This window comes from Sphaerodactylus townsendi, linkage group LG08, assembly GCF_021028975.2.
Source record: "Sphaerodactylus townsendi isolate TG3544 linkage group LG08, MPM_Stown_v2.3, whole genome shotgun sequence".
NCBI lineage: Eukaryota > Metazoa > Chordata > Lepidosauria > Squamata > Sphaerodactylidae > Sphaerodactylus > Sphaerodactylus townsendi.
Window position 1 is genome coordinate 52,130,785 of NC_059432.1, and position 16,338 is coordinate 52,147,122.

General features: G+C 39.9%; 1 protein-coding gene across 2 annotated transcripts in view; it reads left to right on the forward strand.

Moving 5' to 3' along the window:
• The window catches only part of SHTN1 (shootin 1), a 96,966-nt gene that overhangs the window by 30,826 nt on the left and 49,802 nt on the right, over positions 1-16,338 (forward strand). For both annotated transcript variants that reach the window (XR_007245360.1, XM_048507114.1), the window contains exons 4-8: positions 2,068-2,162; positions 7,541-7,709; positions 8,816-8,913; positions 9,729-9,810; positions 11,529-11,623. Coding sequence is in view for 1 of the 2 variants with exons in the window: in XM_048507114.1 (XP_048363071.1) it covers positions 2,068-2,162; positions 7,541-7,709; positions 8,816-8,913; positions 9,729-9,810; positions 11,529-11,623 (539 nt within the window). In the remaining variant the exon portion in view is untranslated. The remainder of the gene's footprint in view (positions 1-2,067; positions 2,163-7,540; positions 7,710-8,815; positions 8,914-9,728; positions 9,811-11,528; positions 11,624-16,338) is intronic.

The following is a 16,338-nucleotide window of genomic DNA, read 5'->3' on the forward strand; positions in this document are numbered from 1 at the left end:
GGTAAGGAAGGGGGGAAATCAGCCAGTGAGTGGGGAAAATAAAGCATGTCCTGATTGTTAGTGTTTGCTCAGGAGTGTCTTCAAGCTGGGTTTTAAAAAAAAAAGATCGCTATTTTAGCGATTTTCAAAAAAACCTGGGTTGAGAGAAATAGAATGGATGGAAGTCGTTTTGGGGGAAAAGAGCTGTGTGAAGTTCTTCCCCAAAACGCTTTTTATAATGTACTCATCCCGTTATATTTCTGCTATGTGGAATTCATCAATGGGAAACATCCTGGAGACAGCCCTGGCTGAGCTTCTGGAGATATGAAAGTGAAACTCAGACAAATAAGCCACCAAGGGAGATAGGGACAGGAAACTTAGTGCCCACTGGTTTGTGTTGTCATGGTTTTGCCAAGAGGACTAGAAAGAGAACAAATACTTGGCTGATATCTGCTTATACTTATGAAACCCTGGAGCAAGAACAGACAATGAGAGCATTTTTACATTGGTCCATTCCAAGTGAAAGGTCAGTCTAGCTCAGGGGTAGGGAACCTGCGGCTCTCCAGAGGTTCAGGAACTACAATTCCCATCAGCCCCTACCAGCATGGCCAATTGCCATGCTTACAGAGGCTGATGGGAATTGTAGTTCCTGAACCTCTGGAGAGCCGCAGGTTCCCTACCCCTGGTCTAGCTGCTTTATAATCCCTCTGCTGATGTTTCGTCTGCATCTGTGGCTGGCATCTTCAGAGGTGTATCACAGAGGGAAGTCAGCCACAGATGCAGGTGAAATGTTAGGAACAAGTTCCACCAGACCACGGCCACACAGCCTGGAAAACCCACCACAACCAACTTCTTCCTACATTTGATTACAACTGTCCCTGTCAGAGTATAAAGGTATTCATATTTGAGAATACATTTTAGAACTACTATACTGATGGATTAATTAGACTGTAGATTAATTGGCACAATTTATTTTAGGTTTAAGAGTAAATTTTGTTAGGTTGAGATTACATTTAGATAAATTATAAAATTAATGAAGTGAGAGAAATAAAATTTAGTTGAGTTTCATTTGTGCGTGTATGAGTGAATTCAACTTTTAGCAGAGAGGGCGCTTGGGTTTATATGAAGCATGGGCAAGGTAGAGTAAGCTGGTACTTGGGAAAGGGTTCAGGAATCAGGGCCATAGCCAGGTCCTAATGTTAGCAAGCACATAAAAAAGGTGCCATGACACACATCCTGCTAGAGGAGAGGCTTCCACCACCAGCCATTCTTTCCCCCACTCTTCCTCTTCTAGTTCACCTTCTCCTTTCCCTCCCCAAAGCAAATTCAACACCCATTTGCCAGAGAGAAGGGAGAGACAAACAGGTGGGGGAGGGGCTCTGCTTTTCATCACAGAAGGATGAAAAGTCGCCACATCTCAAAAAGGATATTGAAGAGATAGAAAAAGAGCAGAGAAGGGCAACGAGGATGATTGAGGGACTGGAGCCTTCCTTATGAGGAGAGGCTGCAGCGTTTGGGACTCTTTAGTTTGGAGAGGAGACATCTGAGGGGGGGATATGATTGAAGTCTATAAATTATGCATGGGGTAGAAAATGTTGACAGAGAGAAATTTTTCTCTCTTTCTCACAATACTAGAACCAGGGGGCATACATTGAAAATGCTGGGGGGAAGAATTAGGACTAACAAAAGGAAACACTTCTTCACGCAACGTGTGATTGGTGTTTGGAATATGCTGCCACAGGAGGTGGTGATGGCCACTAACCTGGAGAAGATGGGCTATGGGAAGGAGAACAAGAAATGAGAATACAAAGTGAGAAAAAGGCCTAGTCACAATCCTTTAAAATTCTTCCACAGAGGTATGGAAATACAATAGGCTACACTAGGATGCAGATGCATATGAGAAATATCATAGATTCATATTGTTCTAAATCTTTTTATAGTACTAATTTTTAAAACATAGTTGATGTGGAATTTCAGGAAGATTATTCATAGTTTACAGGATGAATAAACTTGAAAAAGAGGAGTGGAGGAAGGTCTGACTCAGATTAAACTTCATATGAATCTGAAATATTTTCCCTTATGCTCTAGTTTCTCACATGGTCATTGAGGAAGTCAGTTCCATACAAAGCCACCTTGAAATTGAGAAGACGTGTCGAGAGAGTGCAGAAGCTCTGGCTACAAAGGTAAGATGCTATTGATATTTTCTTGGAGGATAGAATTCAAAGATATGTAGGTTCTAGTAGTCTGAGTCAATATTCCCAGTTTTCTGAAGTCCCCTGATCAATGTCACCATATATGAACAACTCTTCAGACTTCTAGTTAAAGAAAGTTTTTCCCCCATGTTGCATCTGCTATCTAATGTCCTTGAACTGGAGATGTCAAATGAACCACATGTTCTTCCTTTGAGCCATTGGTTCATCTACCCTATTTTCCTCTGGCCTGTTTGGCAGTCTGGGGCAATTTCATATTCATCATAGGTGATTGGCAGTGAAATCCTATGTGGAGTTACTCCAGCTTTATCTATTCACAAGGAAAGAAAAATCCTTTTTCATGCTTTCAGTTTGGTTTATGCTGCAATCGTGGCAGAATTTCTATAGTGAAAGCTCTACTATGTAGAAAATCATGAGCAATGTGTATGTAACACATTAGAAAATAATTGAGCATGCTATATCTGAATTGTGATGCTTTGGTCTGGAGAAGGAAGTTCAGAAGTGGACTTTTGGACACTATAGAAATTAATAACTTGTACGAATGCTGAATAGCCAAAGAGAAATGTTTGCTCAATTAGATTTGAAATGCTTTTAAAAAATGAAAAAGTGACATCAAACAGCAAGATGGGTAATTCAGGAAGTGTTTAGCTTTTTAGCTTCGCACTTTATGCATCTGGGTTAGCTGATAAGTTAAGAAATGTCCATAAGTCTGTGATATGAAACAATAATGAGCATTTCATGGTTGAATCAAACTGAAACATCAGCCAGAGTATTACATTTCAGGTGATTGTTTATGAAAGCAAACCAAGGGGCAGGCGAAAGGTGACCTGTACTGTTCTGTTGATTGCAGCCAGGCTGATGAATTTACCAAGTGTATAATTTTCTGTGTTCCATCTCATCAGAAATACATTATTATTAAAGAATGTTTTTTTCTCTTTGTGATATATATGTATGGTTGTGAATAACACAGTTGAGCCACTTCATCACCAAAAATGGATTGTAGCAATTTTTAACAACAGTTTGTTAGTAATGCTGGGTGCTCTGGGTGCTTTTGTATGTTTTTCCTGCCCATTTTTAGAAACACCACTAGAAGAAAATGTCTTTTAATTTAGATACATCAGCAGTGTATTTTGGGGGATATTTATGAATTTATTTCCATAATGAAACTACATTGGAATTTGTAAGGCAGTCAATCAAAATATAACTAAGAAAATGAATTTATCTGTGTAATTATCTTATCTTTCAGTTCTTTGTACACAGCAAAGAGACTAGCACATTTCTGATGATCTGCCTTGCTGACTCATCCCCTTAATGTCCAAGCTGTGTTTCCAAGCTGAGTTTCTCATATTTTCTGTTCAGATCTTTAAGTGAGTAAAATCACTTAAAGGAACCAGCAGTGTGAGGTTCCTGGAAAGATCTGCCACTTTGATAAACGAAGACTGAAAACTTTGATTGAAAGAGGGGAATGGGTGTCAAGATCCATCTCTTATTGCTTCAAAATGAAGGTGGATATAATGGCTTAGAGAAACTTCAGGTGTGCGAACAGGAAGCACGATTGCCATGCATTCCCTTTATGGTTCTTGGCATAATCCAAAGTACAGGAAACATGAGTTATGTTTTAAATGTGGCTTACAATTAAAATAATTATTTCTTCTCCGCAGCACACACATATTCTATAAACTGAAAACTTCTGTTTGCTTTCAACTAATTCATTAAAAAAGATTAATAGTCTAACTTTAATAAATGGTACAGTGCAGTTGCTTATTTATACAGCACATCCGTGTGCTAAACCAGTTGGTCTGATACCCAGTCAGCTCCATATTATCCAGAGGTGTTGCATTCTCTCTGTATTATGGAAGACACCACCTGTGTCTTCAAAATCCCCATTATGTACATGCACTGTTACTAATTTGAAGGGAGTGAAGCAGCAATTCTACCACAGAAGTATATATGAAAAGTGCCATAGTGCTATAATTGTTCCATTCCCCCAATGGCTTGTAATTTTTCACAGATTGCTGGGATGACAGGAAGAAGCCATTTTCAACCACCAGTCTGTTCACCAAATCATAGTGATCTTGAAGTTATTAAGCCTGTGGCAGTTATTAAGGTAGCTTATATGCACCTTAGAACAAATAATAATTCAGAAGACCAAAGGTTTTACTATGAAAGCATTCCAGTTGTTGTCCTCCCCATTAAATGCCTGCGATAGACATCTGCCTTACTCATGCCCCTTTCTCAGTGAGAAAAACAGACTATAAATAACATAAAAATAATGAATTAATCAGTGAATTATATATTTCAGATTATCACTCCCCAAAATACAGTTGTTTACAATAAGTAGATAATGAGCAAAAGAGTGCTGATTTCTGTTTTACCAATTTTAATGCACATTTGAATTTCAAAACCTCTTCACTATCCCCTACCTTGAGTAATCATATCTGCCTTAAAAACAAAAGCATTTTATTAATTAAAATGTATACTCAAGAACAGTAGCTGAAAAGTCAAAAAGAATGTTCAGTGTTAAAATAAACATTACCATTGTTTCATTTATTGTCTTGCTGTTCTGATCCATGTTGTGCTGACCAGTTTTCAAAATTGGTTTGTCTGCTTCCTTATAGCAGCCTTTTTCTCTTTTTTTTCTTTGAAGTTTAGAGAATCCATTTTGCTTTGTTGGGTATAAATAAAGTAATGAATGATACATTGTTAAATACAAAAGCTGATCAAGTAACTATATTTTACACGTTCTGAGGGTGCTTTGATAGCTGATCACTTCAATTCAGTTCCTTTCTATGAACTTAATACAGAGTCTTCAGAAAATACATTCCAAAGTGTATCTCAATTTTTTCCCAATAAAAATTCCAAAAAACTGATCTGAATGTAGAGTTTATTTATTTATCACATTTATATCCCGCCCTATCCCCACAGGGCTCAGGGCTGGTCACATCGTAAAAGTATACAATCAACTCCTGGTGGCCATGTTACCGTCTATGAATGTTCTTCAGTGTAGTCTATGTTAATTTTGCTTGGTAATGTCACAGAAAGCACATTGTCATCAATGCATATAGCCAAGTTAATTTTACTTTGTGGTACTCATAATGTATGGCCATGTTCCAGTAGTATTTTTTTCCTGACGATCTGTGGCTGGTATCTTCAGAAGATCTGGTGGCAGTAAAGCAAGTGGAGTATATATACCTGTGAAATGTCCGGGGTGGAAGAAAGAACCATTTTCATTTGTTAAAAGTGTTAAAGGTGCAGTTTTGCAGGTGTAATTTGCATATGAAGTGAAATTTCCTCATTTTAGCATTTATATGTAACACTGAAGTTGAATAACCAGTTAGTAAGGGAATTTGTATAGTAGTTTGCCTGTGCATTTAGGTACTCATTTACAATCCATTTTGTTGCTTCCTGCAAAGAGATATCCTGAGTCTGGGTAGTATTCATTAGGGTGGGCAATTCAGGTAGCCCGAATCACCAAATATGCTTGAATCAGGGCCAATTAAGGCATATTCAGGGTTAGGGGTCAGGTCACATTCAGCCCGAATACAAGGCCCCAAATACAAGCTGATCCAAATACAAAGTATTGGGATTGGCTTGTAGTGACATTTGTGATTTGGTGGCATTCAGGAATCCCTTTAAACGATCCCTGTATGCAGCGGGTTCCCAAGGGAAGGGGGGGGGGGATAGACTTTTTAGTTTGTATGTTGTCTCTTTAAACATTGTTTCAAGGGAGTGAAATCCCTTGAAACAATGTTTAAAGACAGGACACAATGGGTAGCCCCCATAGGTCTTATTGGAAACAATGTGGGATGGGGGAACTCCTTTTTGGGGGTTCATAACATTGGGGCCTCTGAACCAAACCTCACAAAACTTGGATGGTATATTCAGGAGAGTCTTATGAAGATACCCTGCAATTGTGGTGTTGCTAGCTTTAAAAACGCGCCTCCTACAGGCCAAAACCCAACAACACCTGAAATACAAAAAAATTCAGACAGACCCCTAATTTTTTGGGATGCCCAAATATATTCGGGTATATCGAATATGGTATTCAACTTATTCGGATATACCGATAATTTTACACCCGAATAAAGCCGAATATGAATTTTACTGAATATTTTTGGTATTGCTCAACCCTAATGTTTATTAACCATTGTCTTGATTCTAGTGTTTTTAAGTACTGGAAGTCAAATGTTGTTCATTTTCATAGTTTCTTCCTTTCTGTTGAATTTGTCCATGTGCTTGTAGATTCCAATGGCTTCTCTCTGTAGTCTGACATAGTGGCTGTCAGAGTAGTCCAGAATTTCTGTGTTTTCAAATAACATTCTGTGTCCAGCTTGGTTTATAATATGTTCTGCTACTGCTGATTTTTCTGGCTGAATTAGTCTGCAGTGCCTTTCATGTTATTTGATTTGTGGATGCTGGATGCTGTGTTTCATGCTGCCTATGTAGACTTGTCCACAGCTGCAAGGTATGTGGTAAACTCCTGCAGAAGTTTGAGGATCCCTCTTGTCCTTTGCTGAACGTAGCATTTGTTGAATTTTCTTGGTGGGTCTGAAGATTGTTTGGAGGCTATGTTGCTTCATCAGTTTTCCTATTTGATCAGTGTTTCCCTTGATGTATGGTAAAAACACTCTCCTTCTGAGTGGCTGTTGTTCTACTACAGACATCAGAAGAGCTTCAAGACCAAGAACAAACCACAGGAATAAAGATAAACAGCCACCCAGCGGAAAAAATATTTTTACCATACATCAATTGAACAGGGAAACTGGTGAAGAAACATAACCTCCAAACAATCTTGAGACAATACAATGTTATGAGTAGAGGTCATGCTGGAAATTCTTTGCTCTTCTCCCAGTGATCAGTCATGTTGCTCCTTGGGGGACCAAACCATAGTTGGAGAAATGACCACACTGCTCAGAAAACCCACAACAGCCAAATGGTACTATATTTTCAGAAGTTTGGACCCTGCTGTAAATGTCCACCTGTGAAAGTATTTTCATCACTAGAGTCTGACTTTCTTGTCTTCCCTATCCTGTTGCAGCACAAAAGTCCCCCAGAATGCAGAGACCCCTATTACGGAACGGAAACTCCCAGAAACAGTTTGGAGGAGAATCAGAAGTAGGGAAGGAATTGGTTAAAATTGCCCCCCTTCCTTGTAGAGAAACCCTCCACAGGATACAACGTCTGAAAATCACCTTAGAAGCAGTGTTTCAGAACTGTACCCCCAAAATGTCTCTACTAGTTTTGTGCTTATGACTGGCATGTTTCTGTCCACTTCAGGAAATAAAAAATAGAGATACCAAGCGTGTTTTTAAGGGCATTTTAGCAACAATGTGAATGTTTTGTATTTGTAGCTGAACAAGGAAAACAAGACTCTGAAAAGAATCAGTATGTTATATATGACAAAACTTGGGCCAGATATCATTACTGAAGAAATCAACATTGATGACGAAGAATCATCCACAGATGCAGAAGGTGGTCCAGTTGCATGTAATTCAGTGCAATGCCAGCAGCTAATCAAAGGTGAGCATTCTACTGTTGGTTAGCCTTTTTAAAATATGAGTGTAAGGTAGAAGTTGCTTTCTAATAAGGAAGTGGTTCTTCAATAGAGCTGCTGTTTATGTTAAGTCATCAGAGTGAGTCATTCCCCTCACCCCCAGAACATACTATACTGATACTTGACTATTCTTTAATGATATGGCAAATTTCAAGGTTGCTTCACAAGTAACTTATTTTGCTATGTGGATGCTGTTTCTGTGTACAAAGTAATATGTGCCCTGTGTGTCCATTATAACTTGAGACTAATGTACACATGATTTATTTTACAATGTATATCAATTGCAGTTAAGTCCTAGTTAATGATATGTTTGTATATTTACAACACGAACACATATTTTCATGTCTCCTTTCAAAAACACACACAAGCAGGAATCCAATTCTTTTCCAGATATGTGTTGCAAGTATTTTGTGCATAACAGTATATTTGAAAAACTTATGGAGCCTTCATATTCTAAATGTGGTATGACCATGCTTGGTTTCAAGTAACCTATATTTATGTAACAGGCCTAGACTGCATCATGGGTGTTTTTAACACAGATGTTACACTGGTCACCATAAGGTTTCAGACCTCTTACACTGAAGGAGGCTTCTGGAAACATAGTTGTATTTCCCCTAACCGTACATTCAGAGTAGTTGTGGATTACAAGGCTAAGGACAGCACTATACACAAATTGTCTTCCCATAAGATTTTGGAACCAGCAAATAGGTCTTGAACAAAGAGAACATTTCAAGTTTTCATGGACAGAAGTAGATGACTTTTAATATAGAATGTGAGAGGCCTAACTTCCTACTCAACAATATTGGGCCGATAAGCCTATGAATTCTCTGTAACAAAAATTAAATTAAGACAAAAGACTAGACAAGGGAAACTAACTGAGAAAGCAACCTGTAATGGTATCTATCCCTAAGAGCTGTTAGATGACACCTCACAAATGCACCTGCATTTTTAATAATTTAAGAAGCTATTGATGACTGAGACTTCAGCTTTTCTGCCACTGTCTATGCTTATTGTGTGTGTTTTGTCTCAAATGTAAAATGAACTCCGATCACTACCACTTTTGAAAATATAGATCTGCGAGATCAAATTATATCTCTTCAGGAGGAAAAGAAAAACATAGTTATTGAACTGGAAAACCTGAGAAGCAAATATGCAGAAAATGCTGTAGAAGTGAGTATTGTAGTAGGATAGTAAAGAGTCAGAAAGGTGATCTGGATTTTCTTTACATACTTTTAAAACTTCCATATGTGTCATTAACTGCTATCCAATCGAACAGATTAACTTGCCCTGTGAATGACTTATATAGTTGTGTGTGGCTTTTTTTTAAAGACCTTTCTGTAGGACACTTCACCTTCCAAATTTCTATTTTCCTCAATTATATAGTTGTCTGCAGATATCTGGAAAGAACAATATGGGAAACAATAATTTGTCCAGAAGTTGGGGCATTCAGTTGAATTGTCTTGAACAGTAACTAGTAAACCACTAACGAAGCTGTAGTCATATACTAGGGCATCGGGATTCTATAGAGATTCTGGGTGAATTCCTCCTGGCAAGCCTTTCTCCAGGCCTTCATGATTTTGGGGGCCTATATGAGAGACAGTTTACAATTTTACCAACAAGATAGTGGGGGTATAGAGGCCATGAACCAGAAAACAATTGCTTTGCAAAGAGTCAGATGAGCAACTTCCACTTATTTGCATAATGCCACTATAACATGCTGAGTGAAGCTACATCTATGATCTTAGCTTTGTGTTGTTTGGAGTGTGCAAAAAAAAGTCAGAGGCACATTTTTGGTGCCCTGCTGCAAGTCCCCATCATGATCCCAAGGAAAAGTGTAGGTTAGATCTAACTTTAACTGAAGAGTCAATATTTGTATATCAGATTGGAAATGTGATAGAACTGTAGCTTTATTCCTCTGTCTCATTAAGTACTTTGAATTTTTCCCTCTGAACTGCTTGTCTTGTGTTTGTTTTCTGCTCTTCTAGGTAACTAAAGTAAAGGAAGAAAATGCAATTCTGACAGCTGAAGTTCATAAACAGCAGAAAGTGTTGGAAAAATGTAATCAAGGTTTGTATGTGTTCTTTATATTTTCCTTCTCTTTTTTTGTTTTCTTGGTGCCAGTTTGTTTTTGTATTGTCCTTCGATAAAGTAAGACCCCATACTGATAACCAAAGTCAGGGGACCGCTGCGGAACCTTACACTATTAGTGCAAGGAACACATATTATACTTAACCATGCTGCCAAAAAATAGACTCGCTGTAGTAAGTGATCCTGCCTGGGTCATAGTTACTTCCCACAAATATAGTTGCTGTCATGTTGAGAGCTATGCCTACAGTCCATGTTACTGATGGCTATGATGCACGAGTTAAGTAATTCTAGACAGGGCTCATTGGCTGCAGTTCTGGTATCTTGGGTGGCAAGCTAATGGCAAATATAACCGGCGCTTTAGGCCTGGAAAATCAGAAAGATTCTGCTTTCATCTGGTGCATAAAACAGGTACTATAAAAAGATCTCTACCATAATGGCTAAAATCAAACAGAAAGCTAAACAAAACTAGATATTCAGCTTTGACCTCCTGAAATGTACCTGCTTTTTAAAAAAAAACAAAAAAGTTGGCCACTGTTGCTTTTCTCACTTGGTCATGTATGTTATAATTCAATAGGGGGGAAAAGACTTCTGCCTTTTTAATATAGTTAAAATGGACAGTACATGCAATCCTAAACAGAATTGTCGTCTTTTAAGCCCATAAGCATCAGTGGATTTAGAATTGCACTGTAAATGAACCAGCAGTGAATCTTGCAAGAAGCCAGGAAAACCACATCAGTATCAGCAGTTATTTCAGGTCAATAGGACAATTTGCTTAAGGGAATCTAGTCACTCAATCACCAGTCTTTTGGAGATGGAGGTATGATCAGAAATCCTTATCACATCTCAGTGAATTCTTTAGTGGCTTTCTTTTTTAAAAAAAACTGGCTTGTTCTTCACAGTCTAGAAAGTTGCTTGTAGTCCTTAAGATTAGCATGGATTTTAAAATTCTGCATCATTACCATAACAACATACTGTTAGATCTGAAGTGTATTGAAAGATCAGGAGCTGCAGACATTCATTCAGAGAATTTATTACCAATATCTGCACTCCCAATTAAATAGTATGGGCAGTATAAGAAAGTGTGCTCAATGTCACTTAAAATTCAGGATCATAATAGCCCACAGTGTTGGCTTCAATTTTGTTAATGGGTATCTTTGAACAGCTATCATACAAATCATTATTTGGGCTAGGAACCCTATTTTTGGTCGTGTTTACTACTAATTTTATGTGTCACTTATCACTTCATAGTTTATGTGATGGCAAATATGTTTACATTGCTATTTGTCACCATTGCTGTAACCCATGGTGGCTCCTTTATAAAACCAATAATAATATAATACACATATTATAATTGGAAACTTGTACATTACATGCATTTATTTTTCCCAGTGAAGTTAGAGGCATTCATGCGAAAGCAATCCTCCATATGGGTGGCTATCACCACTGGAGAAAACCTCCATCTGTCTTTTATTAAATTTGCATAGTTATTTAATTACAGGATTGTCACTACTATCCTGAACGAGTATAGGTGGCATGACTCTTAATATATTATGGCAAAGCCACAGTTTGCATTGTCCATGGTCTAATAAGAACTAAATCCTGTTTTATTTTCCTTCCTAGTCCATTATTGTTCATCTTTGCCTCTTGCTATGTGTGTTGTGGTGTGTTTGGGTGTTTGTCTGTTTTGCTTTAAACAGTGTCTGTACTGGCAGTAGAAGAATATGAAGAACTACAAGTAAACTTTGAATTGGAGAAAAGTTTGCGGAAGAGAGCAGAATCCTTTGCGCAAGAGGTATGTAAATCAACAGTTCTATCAATCATATTGCTATATTACAAGTATTTTTTTCAAATGATCTTAAGGTAAAGAGAAGAATAGCTTTCACAAAGGCAGCATTAATACTTCACATAGATGCATTGTGACATGAAGTGGCAGCTCCCAGATTTACCTTGGACCACTGTTGCAGCTGCAGTGTAGGGGATCACCCAAAGGGAAGGAATTCCCCTGCAGTTTCTTGACAGCAGCAGAGAGTGATTGTGGTTGATCACAGCCGTGGCTGGACCAGTCTGTCAGCCACCAGAGTCTGTGGGGAAAGAGCAGGGCTTTTGAGGAGAGCAGAAGCCAGCACTTCACTCTGGCCGCTCCTCCTTTGTTCAGGGAGCTGCATCTGGGGGCAACTGCATAAATAAACTACTGTTTCCTAGTTGCATTGTAACTTAAATGCAATTCACAAACAAGCCACAGAAGGAAAGGTAGACATCTTTATAAATAAAGAAAATGCAAAGCATTTCAAGCCACAAGTGGCCCTTAGTAGGGAAGTTATATATGAGGCAGATATTCTGTCAAGGTATATATGTTGATCCTAATCATATTAGAACTCTTATTTATGAAATGTACATTTATCTAGTGTTGTTGATATATCCTGGTTCAAGTTCTTTTAATGACAGTGGTCTTCATATGAGTTTCTGATTGTGAATAAAACTATCTCTTAACTGTTCTCTTACTGTGTTTATTTTGGGTGCTTTTCTCATAGAATGGTGTGGAACTGTTGCCTTGCGCATATTGCTGTGACTCTTTCTGTCCTTTTCTCACTTGCAAGGAGCCTCTTTAGGTATGCAAACAGGCTTACAAGCATCAGTTTATGTTCAGAATTGAAGGCTACTTCCAAAGCTCTCACAAACTTTTGTGGGTGTGGGAGGGAAGTGTCTTATCCAGCGACATGAAAAATGGGGCTATAAAGCACTGCTGTCCACATGGAGCACATTATGTTTCTGCTAGTTTGCATCTCTTGTGTATAAAATGCACATATTGCTACTTTTCTTCCTGGCTGGTTTTTATTATTAAATGTGAGTCTGTCTTCGTGTCTCTAAGAAAGGTTCATAAATTAAATCAGCAATAGTGCAATTCCATGCACACCTAGTCCAGCATGAGCCCATTAATTTCAGTGTGCTTAGATTGAAGTGGTTCTGTATAGAGTTGCACTATAAATCTATTGTATCAAAATTCTTGGAGGGGCAAATTTGAATTTTCATTTGTTCATTAAATGAGAACAATAATCTTCGAAGATAGTTTATAGACAGCCCAAGCTTGCCTCAGTGGTCCATTTTTGGTGACTTTATGGTGGGTGTCCTGTATGAGAAATGCTAATTACATTCACTTGTTTCGTTTCTTTTGACCTGTGCAATTTTTTCATGACTAAATGATGTACATTCAAGGATGTATGGCTGTATCAAATTTGCTGTGCATTGTGCAGGAACTAATCCTTGCAGAGTGAATGTTTTTGTGTACTGAAGTGTGTCTGGAAAGAACAGTCAAGAGTGTTGAAACAATCAGAAATGTGCCTTTGCTCTAGGACCTGGTTGAAGACCACTGGAGAAGCCCCTTCAGTTGGTTTCAGACATTAACAGCTCTTAAAGTGGTTCATGATTATTGTCTACAAAGTCAAAGTTGCCGCCTGAGAGGGGGAGAGGGAGGTCAAGGGTGCAGAACAATAAGACATAGACAACCAATTTTTGTGGTATAAAATTTGGCCACAGCCTGTTTTTTGGTGTGTTGGCTAAGGAAGCAGAGGCACATTGTAGGGGACAGATCCGAACACTAAGCTGCCTGCCTGCTGTCCCTCAGTGAACACTGGGTATGTGTAACACGTTGGTATGTGTAACACGTTCTGCAGGGTAATCCCCATTGCTTGTAAAAACACTTCTCCTTGGGACTGTACAACAGCTGCAGAGCTGTCAGCAAGAGTCACTTCTCCAATATCCGGTGTCCTCTTCTTCTGCAGCGAACTTGCCCTTGCTACTATATGTTCTGTAGACCCGGTGTCCAAAAGCCACATAGATTTCGGTGCTTGGGTACGTTGCACCAGAAAGGCGCTTCCTTTCCCAGTCCTCTGCACAGCCTGTTGCTGACGTCTAGGTCGCTGTCGCCCTCGCTGGCAATTCCTCGCTAGGTGGTTGGTTGCTCCACAGGTGTAACATCTGCGAACAGCATTTGCCTCTGCCGACTTGTCACCTCGTTCCTTGCTGATGCTTGTTCACTGGAGGCTGAGGGTAGGCACGTAAATCCCTTTGCCCCTTCCATTCCAAAAGCCTCCCGGACACATAGTCCAATGTTAAATCATCCTCTGGCACACTTTGTAAGCCATCCACTAATGGGTCCCATTGTGTGCCGAGAGAGGAGAGCAAAATCAAAGCTTGCAGATTATTATCAAAAGCCAAACCTCTATCGGACAAATCCGGCAAGAGGTCCACTCTCATTTTGTTGCGGAATTAAAATCACATTGCAACTACATGCAGCTTGAGATTAAAAGGAGTCCTACGCACTAGAATCAGCTTGGAGCCAGCTGTTGTCCTCTGGTACAACTCTTTCAGGGCAGTCCAACACCCCAAAGCTGTTGTTTTATCTCGCAGGAACTCCAATTGGCTGTTATTTTCACTGCTAGAACAGTGGCTGCACTGGCTTTCTCATCAGCCTCCACCCCTCATCATCATCGTCCCTTATCTGGAGGCTTTCTGTTGTGCAGCTTTCCAGAGACCTTCCCGGATGAGGTAGCATTTCATTTTCTCCGCCCATGAGACGTAATTGGACTCATTGAGCCTTTCGAACAGCAGCCCATGAGTAGGACCCGTCATGACTACGCCACACTCTTTGCTCCACCCACTAGGCAATGTTACTCACCAGTGGGTTGTACAACGCCTAGCAGCAACTGGGCTCATAACCTGACATGAGTTGACAGCGTAGGCACAACTGAGCATACACAGTCTTGACAGCAATAACCACTGGAGCCAGGGAGTTCACGCAAAGAAAGGATGTATTGGCATTCATACAATATATACAGTTTAAACGGACAGAGCCTTCGGCTTAGGTCCTGTCCCCAGCAAGGAACATGCTTAACTGAGTTAGCTTACTTATATACACTATGATACATTAATTAGCCTATGGCTAGTACAGTCAAAGGTCACATGACTCATATATATAGCTGATGCAATCATGCTGAGTCATTCCCTTTGGCTGACTGCCAACAGGTGAATGCTGTTAGTCCTTCAGCAGTCCATTAAGGCAATCAAGGGTTTTGCCATGCAGCTGTTATACTTTCAGCTCCTGACAAACCTTTCCCCAAGTCCATATGCTGGGGGAAAACCTGGAGCAGTGAGATAGAAGGAGTCATTTGGGCACTGAAAGAACTCTTCATGCTGCCAAGGGGATCGAGCCACCAACAGCTCTCACCTGGGCATGCAGTCCACAGGCTTACTCCACCCCAAGCAGTGGTGTACCTAGGCAAACTGGAGCCCTGGGCAAAACCTGAGTTTGATGCCCCCCCCATGGGTGACCAGCCTCTCCCACCTTGACCAAACAATGATTTTTTTCATCAAGTCATTTCAAAGTCACCATCACATTATAGAACATGCCCCAACTCACAAATCTGAACACAGCAATGGGCCATGCCACACAGCATAAATATTTTTGAAAACATTTTCAAAATGCTTTCAAAATGTTTTATTACTGGTATGAAAACATTTTATGGTGTTGTATCCAGTCCCCCCGGTTGGGGGAAACAGCATCACCTTCAATGTTATTTAAATTGGGAACGCCAGATTCTCCCTTTAAGGTGGATTTAAAAGGAGAATCTGGGCTCCCTAGTTTAAATAAGTAATGCTGGAATTGACCCCCAAACAGCATCAGTTTCAATGGCGTTTAAACTAGGGATCCCAGGTTCTCATTTGGGGGATGGGGCACCCCCTTTCGGAGTCCATAGCTTTGGACCCCCAGACCAAACTTTACAAAACCTGGGTGGAATCAGTAAGAGACTCTCCTGATGATCCCTTCCAGGTTTGGTAAAGTTTGGTTCTGAGGGTCCAAAGTTATGGACCCTCAAAGGTGTAACCCCCATCTTTTATTAGCTCCCATTGGAAACAATGGGGGATGGGGCACCCCCTTTGGGAGTCCATAACTTTGGACTCCCTGAACCACACCCTTTGTATGTATTGTCAAAGGCTTTCACGGCTGCAATCACTGGAGTGCTGTGTGGTTTCCGGGCTGTATGGCCGTATTCTAGCAGCATTCTCTCCTGAGAGAATCAAATATAATCTTTCTACCCTTGATATCAATGGGACTAAGTAGCACTAGACTTGTTGAATCATGCCTTAAAAATATGTTGTACAATATTCTGAATATGCCATGCTTTGTCCACCCAACAATATGCAGTGCTTTGTCCACCTAAGGCACAAATAGAATTGGTACTTTATTAAGAAGAGTTTGAAGAGTTTGGATTTATATCCCCCCCCCTTTCTCTCCTGCAAGAGACTCAAAGGGGATTACAATCTCCTTGCCCTTCCCCCATCACAACAAACACCCTGTGTAGTAGGTGGGGCTGAGAGAGCTCGGAAAAGCTGTGACTAGCCCAAGGTCACCCAGCTGGCGTGTGTGGGATTGTACAGGCTAATCTGAATTCGCCAGATAAGCCTCCACAGCTCAGGTGGCATAGCTGGGAATCAACCCCGGTTCCTCCA